This window comes from Falco cherrug, chromosome 15 (assembly GCF_023634085.1).
Source record: "Falco cherrug isolate bFalChe1 chromosome 15, bFalChe1.pri, whole genome shotgun sequence".
Taxonomy (NCBI): Eukaryota; Metazoa; Chordata; class Aves; order Falconiformes; family Falconidae; genus Falco; species Falco cherrug.
Window position 1 is genome coordinate 13,948,014 of NC_073711.1, and position 18,085 is coordinate 13,966,098.

Below are 18,085 nucleotides of genomic sequence, written 5' to 3' on the forward strand. Positions count from 1 at the left end.
TACATCCATTCTGGCTTTAAATTTGCTTCTTTCTTACAAGTCCTGTCAAGACTGCAAGTCATTGCCATGCTGGATAGAAAGCAAGAGCTAACACGGTTATTTAACATTCTCAAAACAGCATAATGGGTGCAATTGTTTAATTTGCAATAAAATACAGTCACAGTCACATCGGTTAATTGCTCTAAGTTGTGAGGCAAGAACCAAATGACCCTTGGAGGCACATCCAGCTCGGCCAGGGTTTCCATTGATGGGGGGGGAGGGGGGCGTCTGAAGGAGAGCACACTGTTCTGTGCCCAGTGCCTGCTGCTCCCTGTCCCAGGGCCACTTGTGCCATGCTGACAGCTCCACAAGGTTGCAAACAAATAGCTCAGAGGAAAACCGAAGCTCAGGAATGGTGGGCACAGCCCAGTTTTGGTATGATCAGTGGCATAGACTAAAGTAAATCCTTTGTGTGGTATTGCACTATGGCAAAATAGCATCTTCTAGGCACAGAGTTTCAAGTCAAGTGCAGGGTGCCAGCAGTAGTGTCACCAACACCGCCTCTGAGCACAGTGTCACCCTTCTTGGTGGTTTCTTTCACCCTCTTAGCCATTGTATCACTGGAGAGCCCATCCTCTTCTGAACATCTGTTGGGACCCTCAAGCCTTTTTGGACTTGCAGCATCCAAGAATACAGTCCTTCTCCTAAATGGCATCTTCATTCTTTATGTGTAGATTATGTCCCTGTGCTTGGCTGTGCTAGAATATGTGCTATTTAAGGGATCCAGATAGCTTTAGGATAGCCTTTTTTTTTTCCTTTAGAAAAATGTAGGCTAGAAACTTAAAGGTAAACTCAATTTCTCATGTAACCCAGTGCCCAGGAGTTCAATATGTCAGAAAAACGTTGAATTCCACTCTATTGATGATAAAATCAGAAGCATTGGTAGTGCTGCCTTTGAGACCAGCTGTTCCTCTAGCCAGGAAGCTTGGGTGCATGCGTGTGATCCCTTCTGTGGACGTGCTGGTACTCACTGAGGACTGGGGGGGGGTCAAAGAAGACGTTCTGTACTTCTCAGGCATGATGGAGATTTTCAGCACTCTTGGTTGTGTGACTCTCAGGGTGATACGGATGTCTTTGAGTCATTTGTCTATGTAAATCTGAAGGAAATAAATTAGCAAAAAAGAGATAACATAGCTTTACACTTACTGATGTGGTATTTCTGCCTAAGAAATACTTTACTTCCTAGATAAGAGAGAGAGAAGAGAATAATTTAAATTCTTTCATTCCTTTGGGAATAATGTAATGCAGTAATGTTAAAACTGTATGTAATTGTTTTCTATTTTTGCAAAGCCTGTTGCAGCTGTGAAACTTTAAAGTGAATACTGGGAAGTCTGGTTAGTATAAAACGCCTTGGCTGCAATACGTAGTTGGTGCAATGGGGGTAAAAAGACTTTCAGTGGTGGGCAAAGGTAGGCTTTTTGCCCAGCCTTCAACAATGGATTCCCCTGTTCAAAAGCTGCAAAACCCATCCGAGAGCAGCAGCTTTTGGGTACATCTACTGGGCTGCTGTTTCCCCTTGTCCGCGTGCTGCTCTGAGTTACAGCAAGGAAACAGTGAGCGCTGTTACCGAGCGTTGAACTCTCCTCGATTTGAGAGGCCGTACCCTCATTTCTCAGGGATTAGGTGAGGCATCTCCTGCATTTTTGTCACTGGCTTTTCTGAGAGTCAGAGCACTAGACAGAGCAGGCGATCAGTGTGCAGCCTGGGACAGATCCGTGGCAGCTAGAGGGTGTTCAGGAGGTTCTTCAAGCACGTTCTGCGTTGCCATGTTAACAGCTGAGAAGTTGTGCTTTGTACTGGGATTAAGATTAATTCAAATAGTGATTTCCTACCATTTTTAGTTCAATTTCTTCAAGGCCTACCAGTAGTTAAAGCGAAACATAAATACAATAAATATTGGAACACCAAAAGGAGAAATATTACACGTATTTTAGTTTTTGGCCAAGCCAATGGGCAGCGTTAGAAGAGGCTGTATTTGAACAGATAAGCATCTCTAGTTCTTATTCTGCATGTCTTAGTTCTGTGGTTTTTTTCTATATATATGCATATGTGTATATACATTATAAATATGTGTGTGCAGGTATGTATATATACTGATATAAAATGTCACCATGAGCCTAAAATACAAAATATAACCTTATTCTTCCTGTGTAGTTTTGAATGGTGGGTTTTATCATTTCATCCACCCTGACAGATATAAAGCACTGGCTAAACACAAGTGCGTTCTGAAGCCTTTTTCAGATTCCTGTTCATAGTTGGAAAAGAAATGATTGCTGCATTTTACTATGAGTTTGCCATGAAAAATTTCTGAACCTACAGGGATGGATTTCACATAACTCTTCACTTTATTGGGGTATAAACAGGTATTTTGTCACTATTATTCCAGGTTTATCCCAAGTGTTACAATGCATATTTCCAGGAGGTATCCTGGGGTAGATTGTGCTATAAAAGTAGTAAATATTGTTCAAGCAATAGTAATTTTTAAAAATTCAAATATAGTTAGCCGGTTCATTTGTTGCATGGGGTGTGTTTGTAGATATGTGTACACACAACTCCTGTCTACTCCAGCTTGGCACAAAGGGCTGGGTAAGGCTCACAAGACTTTGTTTGAGGCTGTGCAGAGAAGGAAGGGGGTTTGTATCAGCCTCTGTCTGTTCCGAAGTCCCACAGGTTTTTTTCAGCCGCAGGTTCTAACACTTCTGGTTTTTTTCAGTTCAGCCAATCTGAGTAATCTACAATCTGGAGTAATTCTGTTTTACCATTCAACATGATTAATTTCCCTTCCATTTGCTGTGGTTTGGATTATTCTGTCACCTCCTGCTGCAGTGGCTGGTAATTTTGACTCTTGTGCAGTGAACAGTGCAATGACCATAACAACAATGTTGTACAACACTTCGTACCCATACGCATAAAACCTCTTACAGAAGTGATTAAATTTCATTGTTGCCATCTTTCCTGATGGAAAATACAAAAAATTTAAGGGAACTCTTATCCGACAGCAAATTAGCTACACACAGAGATGGTCTGTGACTTTGCCAAAATGCTTTTGAGTTTCTGTGTTTTGCTGCCAACAGTTTGTACCCATCTCAGCTGTTCAATGACACAGAGGAACTGTGGTTTGCTTTTTCATCCCGCTGCAGGAGATGAATTCCCACCTATGGGCCATGACTCCTGGTTAAATGTGTGTTTGTCCCTTGTTTCCCATAAAGAATGACAGCATCACATGTTCCATGAGCTGCTATTCAGCATTGGAGGCTGAAGCGATATACACAGGCATTCTGCAGAAGTTTCCTTCCAGGATTTCATACGTGGTGTTTTTATCTTGATCAGAGCCAGAAGCTAACACTGATCTAAAAGCAATATCATTGCAGTAGTCTTCTATATGCTTTTCTCTATGAATTTGTCCAATGTAAACTTCTAGCATCCACAAAATGTCTGAAGGCAAAATAATCTGTAGGTTGGTCACATGCCGGGTAAAGAAATATCACCTTTGGTTCTGACCTGCAGGATTAATCTAATTCCCTTCAGCACTCTCCTATCTGATATACCAGCCAGTGCATTAAATATATGAATGATTTTAAGGGCACAGATTAATTCAAGGTACAAGAAGTAGAGTTTCTTACAAAGAACCTGGTTTTGCTTACCCAGGTGTTTAGTACTGTTTCATTCTTTCTGAAGTCAAATTTGCACTGAGATTCATTCTTTCCATTGGAAATACCATTACTAAAGCATGGAAGTGCTGGGGTCCAAGAATTAATTTCCCTCAGTTATCTGTGCTTCTAAATATATGATAATTGCTATTCTTTCTGTATGAAATGGGAGAAAATAGGGTAAATTAGAGAAATGTTGCCTTCTGCAGATAGAGTCTTTCAGAGGATAAGATTTTGTTAGAGGTATAACATTGTTAACAGAATTGTTTTTTTCAATCTTTGTTTGCATCTTGCTGCAGTCACAGGGCACATTTCCTATGTTTTGTACATTTATTCGAAACAGAATTTGAATAAACTTTTTTCTTTTTTACAAATTACTGGCTTTGTAGGCTGTGTGGGTGTTTTTCAAATGCACACACCATGCTTACTTAAAAGTAATTGCATTTCGAGATAGGATATATATTATGCCCTTCCTATCAAGGTGTAGTCATGCGTTACGAGCTGCCATTCTACAAATTTCCAGAGTGACATTTTATTATTGCAGATCATTTTAAGAAACTTCCTGAGAAAGTAAAATGTCTTCTTATATAACTGCTTTTTCAGCTAGAAGCGTAATAGTGCCTTGGGACAGTAAAGACTAAAAGGATTAGGCATTAGGAGGGTTTTCATCTCGCCTTTATCTTCAAAGACATCCTGACTGTTTGCCTGGGCAGTAATTCTGGGCAGCGTTACTTTCACCTGTTGGTGGCTGTGGTTCCTGCAGTGCCAGGGCTGACAGCAGGCAACACCGACTACCCTCGCACCATGGTATGAATGTTTGCTGTCACTTTTGCTGCTGCTAAATTTTTGGTTGTAATGCTTGTTGCCTAGTTCACATCAATAGCAGAAGTTGTTCCAGGATGAATCAGTCATGGAAAGTGTTCGGATAGCTCGAAGGACGAAGCAGGAGAGGCTATTCATCATTCAATAATGCTGAAAAGTTTGTTGCTGTAGAAACCTCTTCCAGGTCTAGCAAATGTCAAGAATCAGACTGTACCCACTGCAGCGCCACAGATCAAATTGGAGATGCTCCCACACACAGGGAGCCTGGAGCTCTGGCGTTCCTTGCTGGAGACACCAGAGGTTTCCCGGCAGTCTGCCTGATGGGGGGAGCAGCCACCCCCACCCCCTGGGTAGAGGCTGCTGCACAGTCATGACCGCCTCACACACATTCACAGATTTCATCCATCAGGGCACACTCTCTGGTGCTTTTCTCCACATCTTGTGCTCATAGCTCATTTCAGCCTGCCTCAGAAAGCTGGCTCTAGCAGCTCAGGGGGAGAAGTAGCGAGGGATAAAGCGTGACTGAATGTGTTTTAGCTCGGGCTGGCAGCAAAAGCCTGGGGCTGTACAGGGAGCACAGGAACCACTTGAAGGAGATCAGACTTGTTCTTCCCTGGAGCATTCGCTGAGGCATCATTAAAGACCCAGAAAATCAGAGGTGTGCTTAGCTGAAGCTCTGAGCTAACTTGCAACTTGATGGCGATGATGTCCTAAGCAATTGCAAAGTGTGAATGAGAGCAGGAGGTGCAGAATTTGATCATAGCTTCATAAAGGGGCTGAGTCATGAATTAACCAAGTTTGATTCATTTGTACAGCAGAGGTGCCTTTTAAAGATGCTCTAGCCACAAAGTGCTTTACTTGGTTCCCTTTGGTTAAATACTTGCTGCTTTGGATTTCAGTCCACTTACAGTCCATCTAGAAGGGGTGGCGGAACTTGCTGAAATAAATGGCTTACCTCCTCAGAGCTGAGGTCTTGTTGTGTGGGTTTCTGGAGTTACTTAGCACTTCTGTGGTTTTCCTGCTGGTAAAATGAGCTGATGTGTCCATCCGTTCTGCCGTGCTCTTTGTGAAGCGTTCCTGAGCTTCTCTGGGACAATTCGTAATAATTTACTTTGGTTCAGTTCATCTTGGGTTTCTGCATGTAAGGTATCCTGAGTATCTCTTGGCTGGGTAATTTGTTTCAAAATATGCTTTCTGAGACTAACGTTTCTTCCTTTCCATTCGAGATCAGTAGAATGGAGCTACAGCGTTCTTAATATAACATTGATTCTGCAGAGTGATGTTTCTGATCCTTGGGGTAAACGTCAAGATTGCTTTAGATATCCATGTTCTGAATGAAGACACAAGAATATCTCATTATTCAACTATTATGAATTCTTTCATGTCTTTAGGCTGCTATAGATACTGCAGATTTGTTTTGATAAGTGTGCTAGAAGCCCAGAGCTTGGCAGGACGTGTTATTGATCTCACACAATCCATTCTGGGCATTAACATGGGAGTATCATTCACAAATCAATTTTCTCTGAGCTTTAATTTAAATACCAGTGCCCCTTGAGGATTTTTCTGGGTCACTTTTATTCTTAAGCTGTACTTCAGCACTGAGTAAACTGATGAATAAATGCAGGCACCCAAATTAGCGGTGTGCCAGCTGCTGTCAAATGTAGCCATCTAGTCTGTTCGGCTTGCTGGCACACTTGTTTCGGTAAAGAATGATACTCAGCCCTATCTACCTTCACAACAGTTTTAAAATTTCAGCAGCTCAATCCCAGCTGCTCTGTCAGGAAGGGAGTATTCCTCTGTTACTGAGGCGCACTGCCTGGGGAGAATATTTAAGGTGAAGTGTCATTTAGCTGGTTGTTAGACTCTGTAGAAAAACTGTCTGCTGCCTTTCCCCTCAGCAGGCAGAAACTGAGAGGTACATATCAAGTGAGCTTTAGAAAGGGCCCGAGTGACGTTAAAGCCACGTAGGGCTATGCACTCCATGAAAAGAATGTGATGAGGCAATTATGAATGAATGTAATGTTAGATTGTGTAACGATGTGGGGGAAAGGTTAAGAGAGAGGAGCAGAGCTAGAATGGTCACTTGGAGAAGCTGCCAAATTAATGTTCCTTTGCCTTTAGCTACTGGTCATGAAAAACAGATGTGTGGGAACTGGTAGAGGTTTATGGAGTGTCTGGAGCTGGGGACTGCCTGGAGAGAGGCCCCACAAGAGGTTTCTTTGTCCATTCCTCGTGCATGTGTCCTTTACTGGTATCGCAGAGTTAAAAATCCCAACGGTTTCTCAGAAATGATGGCCTAGCTTCCCAAATTACTTCCTTTTCTTTTTTTCTCCTTTCATTTCTTTTCTCTCTATGTTTCAGATTATGCTTGGCCTTTGCCTAAACAGTTGTGCCCTATATGGATTTCCCTAGATGTGCTCTTTTCAACTGCATCTATTATGCATCTCTGTGCCATCTCTCTTGATCGGTATGTAGCAATACGCAATCCCATTGAGCACAGCCGCTTCAATTCCCGCACCAAGGCTATTATGAAAATTGCTGCAGTTTGGACCATATCCATAGGTAAGCAATGCGGCTCATGATCTTAACTGTGTCTTAATGAATAATAGTGTTACTCCAATTTTCATTTAGGATTTTTAAGAGGATACTCAAATTAATTTACCTGTCCTGCATGCCTTGAATATGATAAATGATTACTGGGAAATAGAAGTCTTTCATTGCAGTTGGTCAGTGACCAAAATAAGTAGTCATTTTTCAGAATACCACCACTTTCGATGCTGAAGCATTGCTGCTGTGTACGTATCAATATGCCGATAACGATGGTGACACAGACAAATGGTGCTATCAAACTGCTGTGTAAACAAAGCAGAAAATAGCACCAGCAAAGACTCTGGAAGGAAAACCCAGCCAGTACAAATGACATGTCTACACTGCAGCTGCTGCAGTTAAACTCACATTCTGGTAGCGGTTTAAGTGAAGCAGTGGAGAACTGAAGGCAGGCTGACAGCGAGGTATTCACTGCTCTTGGGCAGGCTTTATAGCCTGTATTATATTCTGCCACAGCTGGGTTGCTGCTAGTCCTGAGCTAGCAAGTTTGAAGTTATAGTACATGAGGAGTAGACATAAAAGAAGACACTCTTGTATCATGTTGATAAAAAGCCATAAATAAAGCAACATAAAATAAGGAAGAAAAGGCAAAATGATAGCAAGATGACTCTGTAATGTGAGGAATTACGTGTATAAAAACATTTCTTGGGGCATCCTTTCAATGTGCTTTATGAAAGAGACATTTGAGGCAGGGTCAGAAGAATTGTATGACCACTTTCCTCTGCTATATTGCCTTTTTTCCTCAAAATGCAGTCCTACAAAGATTTGACATTTAACTTTCATTTATAAAGTGGTTGTCACTTTCAGTGCTGTGCTGCAAGGAAAAACATGTTTCAGGTGCTTGAATTTCTCTTGGGTTTTGCCTGCTTTAGAGGTGGAATATGATACTGGGGTTGCAGCCAGGGCCACTTTTTAAGAAGCTTGTCATGGAAAAAGGCTTTGGAAAAAAGCAAGAACATAGAGGAAATATACCTTCACTCCTCTTGAATTTAACAATACCTGTTAGAAAAAATCTTCATGTGCCACAGGACTGCTACAGTTCCTCTAGGTTATACAAACTACAAAGAAATTGTATTTGGTTTAATTTAAGTTTTAAGATTTTTTTAAAAAATATATTATTTTAAACTGTCTGTGCTGCCTGTTTGGCGTAGGAAAGAAAGCAGCTGAATGCAGTGCATAAGCAGTCACGTGCATACAACTTCACGTGCAGGAGACTTGGGCTTGCTTTGCATGGGCAGCGCAGAGTCAGCGCAGAACCTGTGCCCTGTGTTGCACTGTAATGCAGAGGGAGCAGCAGGTGCCCCCCGCTAGCAGAGAGACATCAATCTGTCAGTGGCATTAAGCAGCACATTGCAAAACCTGGACAATAAGACTGTTCTGCTTCCATTTCTGCAGCTAACTTGCAGATTTTTGCCTGTGCTGCCTTACATGTTGCAGCATATCTTTACACATCCCATACAATTTTGGCTAGTGCTGAGGGTGGCTGCCTGCACAAGCACCTTGAGTGCTAAATTCTGATTTGCACTGTGGGTACAAGTTATAAAGTAAGGCAAAGACCACTTCGTGCATGGTTTGCCAAGTAAGCAGACTGGTAAGCAAATCTAGGGCTTGACCAAACAGATGTAAAGACAGCCATAGACCTGCCTCTTCCCAGAGTTACTGGGTGAGGAATAGGCCCAGGACGATGGAAAATAGGAGCATTGTGGGCTCTACTGTCCCCCAGGGGCAAAAGTACCTGAACCAGGATAGGCAAGGTGACTTTCTGCTGCTGTAGAGTGCAAAGACTTCGTCTCCTGCTCAGCTTTCTTGGGTGATGTTTAACAAGTCTGCATTTATAATAGGATGTGAAACAGATGAAATAACAAACACTAAAAGAAATAGCTTGGAAAGGAAATGGAATGGCACATTTCTTTAGGAGGCACATGGCTCGTCAGCCCTCAATAAGGCAACGGATGCTGCACTTATTTCCCAGCATCCCAAAGTCTTTAGGAAGAACTGTGAGCAGTGGCTCTTGTCTGCAGTGCACAGTGCTCTGGGGGACTGCTCTTGGGTAGCGCTTCCCTCCCCAGGCTGGGAAGGGAGAGGCGTTACAGCTGTACCTGCATGCCCTCCTTTGCTGGCAGCGTAGCTTTGTTTATGTTTTTTTCATTCTCTTTGATGCAGGTACAGCTGGCCCAGGGGAGACTTTCCTTGCGTCCCTTTTTTTTTTTTTTTTTGAAGATACAGGCAGAATCGTTACTCCCCTGAAAGTCTGTTCAGGGCACTGAAATGCTGTTGGATTTCCACCCTCCCAGTGCATGTGATAGGTCTTACCCATTTATGTGGGCTTTCTCCAGAAGTTTGCATTAAACGGAGAAAGAAAAATACTCTTGGTATATATCTAGTTTATTCGAGCATAACTGTTTTTACTTTACAAATGAATTTAGAAATGCGACAGACACAGGAATAAACTGAACATGGAATGAAAGAAAAGAACTCACCCGAAGTGTATTGTTGCTGTCTTCCAGCTCTTACCTATTTGTCACTTGGAAAGGCCTGATGAAATCCCATGCAATTTTCAAGAGGATAAAATAGGTTAAATACATTCATCCTCTCTTCATTATGAAGTATCACAAAAGAATTTGTGCTTTTCTGTACGTGATTAAGTATCAAATTCAAAGCAGCACTTAAGCGCAGGCTGGACAGTTTGCATTCCCCAAATCCTGCTTCGGTTGGACTGAAGAAACTTTCAAATGCATCCCATGTAAAGAATCTTGAATTCAGTTCCTGAACCAGAATTTAAAATAGGAAGTAAAAAGCATGTAATTTATCTTAATTTAGTAGCTTTTGCATTCCATTTTCCTGAAATGTTAATGCCGACAGCAAAATATAATAGAAGTTCTTTGCTCATTGAGCTATGAATTTGGCAGGTTGCACAAGCCTAAACCTATGATTAGGTTTCTAAGCAGGGGAACATAACAGAGTCCTCCTGTCTGTTGACAATTGCTTTATAAATGGGTCTTTTTCCAAAGTCCTCGTTGTTCCAGATTAAAGTACATCACAGCCAGTTGTCCTGTGCTTTAGGAAATGTAACCTGAGCAAGACTTTCCGTGTTCGGTTAGAGAAAAAGTGGATGCTGTGAAGTGCTGGGCTTGTAAAAATGAGTTTTGTGATAGATAGCACTGTGCTGAGGCTGGAAATAGAAATGTAGGCAACAGAAATATCCACATAATTGAAAATAAATTATAGATAGAAGCTTGCTGGCAGAATCTTGATGTTGTTTCAATACTTCGGATTTTGTAGTTTCAATCTCATCAGGCTCCCTGTGTCCTGCTCTGAGGAAGGTGGCCTTGGGCCACCCTGGCCAAGAGAGGAGATCCCCACGCAGCTCTCGGCAGGGGTGATGAAGAGCTAGTTAAACTCTAAATGGACACAATATAATACAGGAGAAAGTGTTAACGGCATAATATTGATATAAAAGAAATACCACTTTGGAAGTGTGAATGAAAGAACTTCAGTGACGTGGAAGGGTGCACACGCATTGCTTCTGATATGAAAATAAGCAAAACACTTTAATTCTGAAGCTCCTTGTGGCCCAGCTGTGTGCTTGCTAACACAGAAGGGGGTTTCCTCTGTTTCCCAGAAAGGTCAAGGTTTGGTCATTTACTAGAGAGCACCAAAATTACACATGCTACCAGTTTCCCAGCTCACAGTTTTACAACCTTAGTAGCAGTGTAAATTCAATTTACTTGATAAGTGATGGAGATAAGGGCATCCTTTAAATTCTGCTCTTTGTATGAGTGTCATAAGCAGATCCCACATCTTCTGTTTGTTTGTTTGAAAACAAAATAATTAACGAAAAAAGGAAATGCACTGCTGAATTATGGTAATACCATGACACGTGCTGTGTTAAAATTGGACTTTTTTCTTTTCATTCTCTCTCTGACTCACTAATGATATTATAATTTTGATTTCAGGTAGATATCTGAGGGTTGTGTATATAACAAACCTTTCAACTTTAAAAAGGAAATTTTGATCCCCATTTAACTTTCATACTATTTCATTGTTTTACTGAGGAGATCTGTTTATAGACGTATGAAAGGCGTGTGCTGTAAGGATCAGTAAATGCTCATCTCGGATGAAGTGATGTTATGTCTGACAGCTTTTTGCTTCTGCCCTGAGTGTTCCTCTCTCACACAGGCTGAGCAGCCCTGTGCATTCAAGCTGCCCTAAGGTGTCCTTAGAGAGACTCCAGGTATCAGTTAAGCCTTCCCCTCCCTCCCTGGGGATAATCCCAGTGGGAAATGATACTCAGTTTGAGGAACATGCTTGGAGTGGCACCGCTGATACTAAAAGGAACTGTAGTGTTCTTACAGGCTAAAAGCAGGTTGTACATGGAGGTAAAGGGAGACTGGAGTAGTTCATGTAGCCTCTCTTAGGTCATGGTTTTAAAGCATGTTTAGGTCTTAGGTCATGGTTTTAAAACATGTTTAGGGGTTTTGTTTGCATTTCTGCCCATAGGTGTGTCTCTGGGATCAGGGACTTTCTCAGCAAGGCGTTTGTTTTTTCCCATGGCACGCTTGCTGATGAGACAGGATTGCTCCTGAGCACCCTCTGTTCAGTGCTGGGCAGTAGTTGCTCCTGAGAGACTGTACTTTGGGATAGGACCACACATGAATTTCTTTGCAGGCTTCAGGCCCTGGTTAGCAAACAAGCTTTTGGACAGTTTTCATGGGGAAAAAAAATGGCAAATCCACTGCTAATGGAGAAGATAGCAAATGGAAGGTCAAAATGTGTTACCAGGGTTTTGTTCAAACTTTTCCCATCAAGCAGGCTGCTTCCGTGTGTGGCTCGTCACTTGGAGACGAGGAAGGCAACTGTCACTAGCAAAGGTTAGACAGGCACCCTTCACCTCCTGGAAAAGTGTACAAATTCCTGGCTACAAGCACCACTTTGGCAGAAGGACAGTAATACTATTGCTGAGAAAGTGGTTGCATGTTAGTAAAGCGTAAGAAAGGGTGGCGTTAGCTTCTCTCCACAATTTGGGAGAAAATTGTACTTAATGTATTTTTGCCTTTTTGTGTTTGACATTAAATGTCTGACTGTGTACGTGTGACTAAAATTCTTCCCTCGTGAGCACGGGGGTCATACTTCATGATTTCTGCAGGCGGAGGTGCGGTGGCGGTGGTGATCCTGGTAGTTTTTGTTAGCTCAGGTGAGTGCAGGTGTGGCATCAGCATTGGGAGCCAGGCTGCTGCTTGCTTCTGGTGGAGCAGTAGAGCAGGTTTGTGCTCATGAAACTTTTTCCAGCCTATCATCTGGTCATAGGTAAGGCAGAAACCTTTTCTTTATGCCCTAGAGCATTACACTAAGGCTTCATCTGGCTCTTTTCCCATTTGTTTGAATCGACTACAAGGTTATTTTCTTTGAAGACATTCTTTTGCCTGTGTTTGTACCGTAATTCCCAAGAAGGACACTGATCTCCCTAGCACATCAGCAAAAGTTATCAGGGTGAGGAGGAAGATCATAGCAGTTGGTAACAAGCTGAGTTCCTAGCAAGAGAACTACCTTGGGATTTCAGGCAAGGGTGCTGGATTGGTTTGATTTTGTCACCAGACGTCAGTGCAATGCTTTGCCTGGGATAGCAGCGGATGGTGGTAGTCTGTGAAGTGTTTTGCACAGAAGATGGATTGACCATCCCACCACATCCATTCCCAGGGGCAAGGGGGATGCCAGAGTCCCCTGTTTGAGGAGGTTACTGCTACTGAGTGTCAGTTCAGGCATCACTGATTTCTTGGGGAAGCCCAGCCCCAGCAGTGGGTATGCTGTGAGCAGGAGCCCTGTCCCTCTGTGTTCAAATGAACCATTGGAAACATGTGGCTGAGCAAACTAAGAGAAGTAATTTAGCACAATAGAAGGGCAGGTGGGAAAATAATTTATTTCTTCTGTCTTTAGCTGGCGTTCGCTGGTTTTCCATCTAGACTAAGGTTGTTCAGTGCTATTGCAAGTTTTAAGTAAAGGTCAGCACCTTGTTCAGGCACAGATGAATTACATTCATCTGTTTGCAGTTGTGCTCGTTGCAGGCAGGGAGGTCCTTCAAAGTTCAGCCCCCTTTTATGTTTGACTTTAAACCAAGACAAAGCTGGTACTGTTATTTTATTAGAACAGTTAGATAAAACTAGACCTAATCCAGCCCTGAAGGTGCATTGTTGCTGCATTAGCACATGAAATGCACTGCAATTAAACTGCTGACATATGGGTAATACACTGAATTTTTGTGGTTTTGTACACTTCAGAAGCCCGTGTTCTTCTATTTGTCTCTGAAGAGCTTTGCTTCCTGAAACTGGTGCCTTTTCTTTCACAGTGCAAATCAGGAGGCTGCTGTCTGTTGGGGTTTACTTCTCGTTATCTGTAAGTTATTATTAGAGAAATGTGCAGGCACTCTGTGAGATGCTTCTGTTAAGAGACCAAACAGATTTGGTTTAGTTTCTTTTTCCTTTTCTGAGAGGGTTAGGGGAGTCAGTTCCTATTTCCTCTAACACATTCTAATAATAATGCATAGTTACAGCAGCTGCTAACATCCAGGTGAATGTCTCTTAAAGCTGATCCACATTTATTTTTTTATAATAATAAATATTAGGTTAAAGATACAGATTTAAGCACACAGTGTTTAGCAGTGGGTTTGGTTTTGCAGTGTAGACTGCTTTTGTGACAGCCATAGGCTCGTTTGGCACACAGCTCTTTCTGCTTTTCTTTTTTTTAAACTGTGTGTAGATGCTGGGGGGATGGTAGTGAGATCCAAAGCCCACCTGCATCAGCAGAGCCCTTGCCATGGACCACAGCAGACTTTGAATCCACTGCTGACACCAGGGGAGGTGCCCCCCGGCATTGCCAAGCTCATGTACCTGCTGCAGAATGGGACCGCTCCTGTGTTCAGCCCTGAGAATCCCACACATGGAAAGACAGAGTAGACCCAGATGCAGGCCTCTGTTTTCTTTAGCGAGGCTGCTGTCCCTGGAGGAAATGAAATATCTTCTTGTATAAGAATGTTGTGAGAAAGAATGGAAATTACATCCTTCTTAGTGGAAATAACCACCAAGGACTCCATCTTTCCAGTAATCTCTATCTGTCTCGTGGGCTTTGACAGAAGAAAACAAGGTATTAAACACAAAAACATCATTGTTTTTCATTTAAGCCTGAATTCAGTGAATGGCAAATTGGACTTTTTAGCTGACTTTTTCTCTGGAGCAAGCTAGTGAATGTTTTACAAAGCCATATTTGTAGTCATTTGGGGTTTGTTTTATTAATTGAGAATCTGTGAAGAGCATCTGTTACACTGCGTCCACAGCATCATCTCAGCCCCATTTGGTGAACCGTTCTGCTCACTTAAGGACATCTTTAAAGCTGACAAGAAGCAGTTAGTACAACCACTATAATTGAATTTGTAATCGGGAGGATCTCTCTCTGTCGTGCTTCCCGCTGCTCTGTCAGACAGAAGTTAAAGGAGAGGAGAAGAGAAAAAAAATCACATTCACCTTCTCCCTCCTGAGCTGCTATGGTGAAGAGGGATGTCCTGACCAAGCTGCTGCCTGGAGAAGGGTGCACAGAGCTCTCAGTGCTGAGTCTAGCAGGGACCTGGTTCATGGCGTGGTGGCTGGTTGTCTCTTCTTACTGGGGCAAAACCAGTTGCCCTAGGCACTGCTCAAACATCAAATAGGAGGACCGAGTTTGCTCTGAAAAGCAAAGTGTGATATGCAGTAAGCTTGCAAAACTTTCACCTTGCAAGTTTTTGGAACAGCGCTGCCTCCCTTTGGGAATTTCTGCCTCCTTAGTTAGAAAGGGTTATTTGACACAACTGGAAAATGCCTCTGAGCCTGGAGACCATCTCAGTAAATCAGTCTGACATTTGTTGATGAAAAGTGTCAGCTCGGGTGCAAGGCAAAAGCTCACAAAACTGTACTCAGTGCTGGTAAGACCGTGCCTTGACACTGTGTTCAGTTTTGGACCCCTCACTAGAAGAAAGATATTGAGGTGCTGCAGCGTGTCCAAAACCAGAGCAACAAAGCAGGGGAAGGGTCTGGAGCACAAGTGTTATGAGGGGCAGCTGAGGGAACTCTGGGGGTGTTTAGCCTGGAGAGGAGGGGGCTCAGGGAAAACACTATTGCTCTCTATAGCTCCCTGGCAGGGAGGTGAGGTGGGGGCTGGTCTCTTCTCCCAGATAACAAGAAATAGGATGCGAGCCAAACAGCCTCAAGTTGCACCAGGGAGGTTTACACTGGATATTAGGACAACTTTCTTCACTGAAAGGGTTGTCAAGCACAGAAACAAGCCGCCCAGGGAGGTGGTTGAGTCACCATCCCTGGAGATATTTAAAAGACATGTAGATGTGGTGCTTAGGAACATGATTTTGTGGTGGACTTGGCAGCGTTAGATTAACAGTTGGTCTCAATGATCTTAAGGGTCTTTTCCAACCTAAATGATTCTGTGGTTCTATGAGAAACTCAGCACTGGGGCTCAGAGAGCTGAACAGCAGCAAGGCTGGACAGCAGAAGGCTTTGGAACCTCTTGCCTGATTTAGCATTCATCGTCCTTGTGCCGGTATAGTGAGTTTGGATTTCTCTGGACTTAGTTCTTAAATTACAAACAGTTACAACCACAGCATTAGTACTGTGGGTTGCTTGAGTCAAGTGGGGTTGAACGCAGATAAGGCAGGCATTCACCGTGACCGTGTTCAGTGTTCAGGCACTGTGGCAATGCTTAGTGATAAGCACAGCAGATAGTGATCAGGGTAACCTATTGAAATCAGGGCCAGGCTGTGAGCTGTGTCTGCAAGCGGATATTTCTGCATCTGGGATTGTTGCAGCAGCAATTTTGCAATAATCCCCCATGAAGGGAGCTCTTCTGTGGTGTCTGAGACCTTCCACCCTGCACTTCTCATACTGGGGTGGTGCAGAGTTAGTCCCTGTTGCCCAGGTTGTGTAACAGATTTAGTTCCCTTTAGGGCTGGATGGTGAGGTGGATCAGTGATAAACATCGTATTAAAGAATGAGTTACAAAAGAGAAGCGTGAGGCAGAAGAAAGCATTTGAGACGAGGGTGACGCTGCTCATTCAGCAGTGCTGTAGGCTAGCTGGCAGCTAAATGAATGTGTTGGCAGCTCCTCCAAGGGCATCTTTCTTCCAATTGCTGTTAATGATGAGATTTTCCTGGACTGGAGGAAAGAGCAAATAAAGACCTGGTGCTCTCTCTCTTCTGTGCTTTCTCAGTTTGAAATCCCACTCTATTATGAGAGAGGTGAGGGACACTTCCAGTACAGCAGCTACCTCCTCGTTCCCTGTCATCATTGCTGAGCTATCTCATGCTCATGCAGAGTTTTGGGCTGCCATCAGTATTTCTGTATTCATCATATCCCAGAACTGGGTTATTCTTCACAAATGTACTTTATGTGTGTGACCATGAAGATATCCTGAAACCTCACCTCATTTCCCTCGGCTAAAGCAATAGCACTAAATTCAATGATGACTACTTCATGAATGAATCTTTATTAATTTTGGAGTTTTATTTCAAAGTGTATGTGTTATAGAGGGCTCTAAAGCTTAAAATTATCCACGCAAATAATCCCAGTGTAATGCCATTGATCTAGTTCAGATCTCTTCTTTGTATAAAGACTGCTCTGTCCGCTTCTCACCACTTCCCAAATGTCTGTGGTTTGGTGGAGCCAAGGCATTAGAAAGGCGTCTTTAACGATGAAGAGTCAATGGCTTGGTGGGATGAAGGTTATTGCAGTTACAGGGACCTGGCACGGGCAAGGTAGCAGGGGCTAACATATCAGAAAGGGGGCAACTGCCTTGCCCAGGGGCAAGCTGATAACCCTTAGTGTGTAGAGCGAAGAAAGACTGAACTGGAACTATCACTGGGGCTAAGGAAACTCATGCTATAATCACAGAAGGCATTTATAATCATTACATTTCAGAAAGAATTCCTTTACTAGATTACTGGCAAATGGTAATTTTATGATAATGATGAATTGCAGATGTATTCTCCAGAATCCTGGAAAACACTTAGCTGGAGTGGGAAAAATGCCCTGGTTAATCTCTTTAGCGTGTTACTCTTTCTGTGTAGAAATTCAGAGTCCCACAGGATTAGTTCTAGGACCTGTGCTGATCACAGCAACGCCAAAAAAACCATCCAGACATAACAGTGGCCTCCACCGCGTTTTATTCTGGGTTGAAGGAGCTAGGGCAGGGTATGGCCAGCCTCACAGACGTGTCTGCAGAGCGAGTGCTCACCCACAGCTGGGCAGCCAGAGGGTGGCAAGGGGAGAGCAAAACGTGTTGCTGCTCTCTAACTGCTGGGGTGTGCAGTTCTTTCCCTTTCTTCAAAAGGACAGAAAGGAATTTGAAAAGAAACTGAGGAAGATAATCAAAGGCATAAAATGAGTTTGGCATGAGGAGAGAGAGTAAATAGAGTAACATTCTTCAGTTCCAAAAGAGATGTCAGACAGTAGGGATGATAGAGGTCTGTAATACCACTGAGAAAGTGGAAAAGGTGACCAGAGAGTGATTATTCACTGTTCCTCACAGCAGAGGAACTGAGGGGAGTCAAAGAAAATTATCAGGCAGCAAATTTAAAATGAGCAAGTACTTTGTTCACATGACAAGCAGATAGGGTGTGGAACTGAATGCTGCTAAGTATTGTGGAGTTAGTTATAAATGAGATTAAGAATTCATGGAAGATAGGTCTCTCAAAGGTTATTTTAAAAACGATGTGTGGATGCAACTTCTTGCTGTGGAATTTTTTAAGCTATAATGCTGGCAATTGACCCATTTTGTACCATGGACTTGAACTTCTGGTACCTGCCAAAGACATGAGACAGGGCTAGATGAACCCATAATGGTCTGACCAGATCTGACCCACCATGTCTTTTCCATGTTCTCGTGTACACCTAAGTTACGGTATTCCAAAATATGTTGTTACTTTTGCTGGGTT

At 42.9% G+C, this 18,085-nt stretch overlaps 1 protein-coding gene across 1 annotated transcript in view; it reads left to right on the plus strand.

The window, feature by feature from the left end:
* Positions 1-18,085, plus strand: part of HTR2C (5-hydroxytryptamine receptor 2C) — a 246,253-nt gene that overhangs the window by 213,823 nt on the left and 14,345 nt on the right. Inside the window, exon 4 of the mRNA XM_055727470.1 lies at positions 6,873-7,073. Coding sequence (XP_055583445.1) covers positions 6,873-7,073 — 201 coding nt within the window. The remainder of the gene's footprint in view (positions 1-6,872; positions 7,074-18,085) is intronic.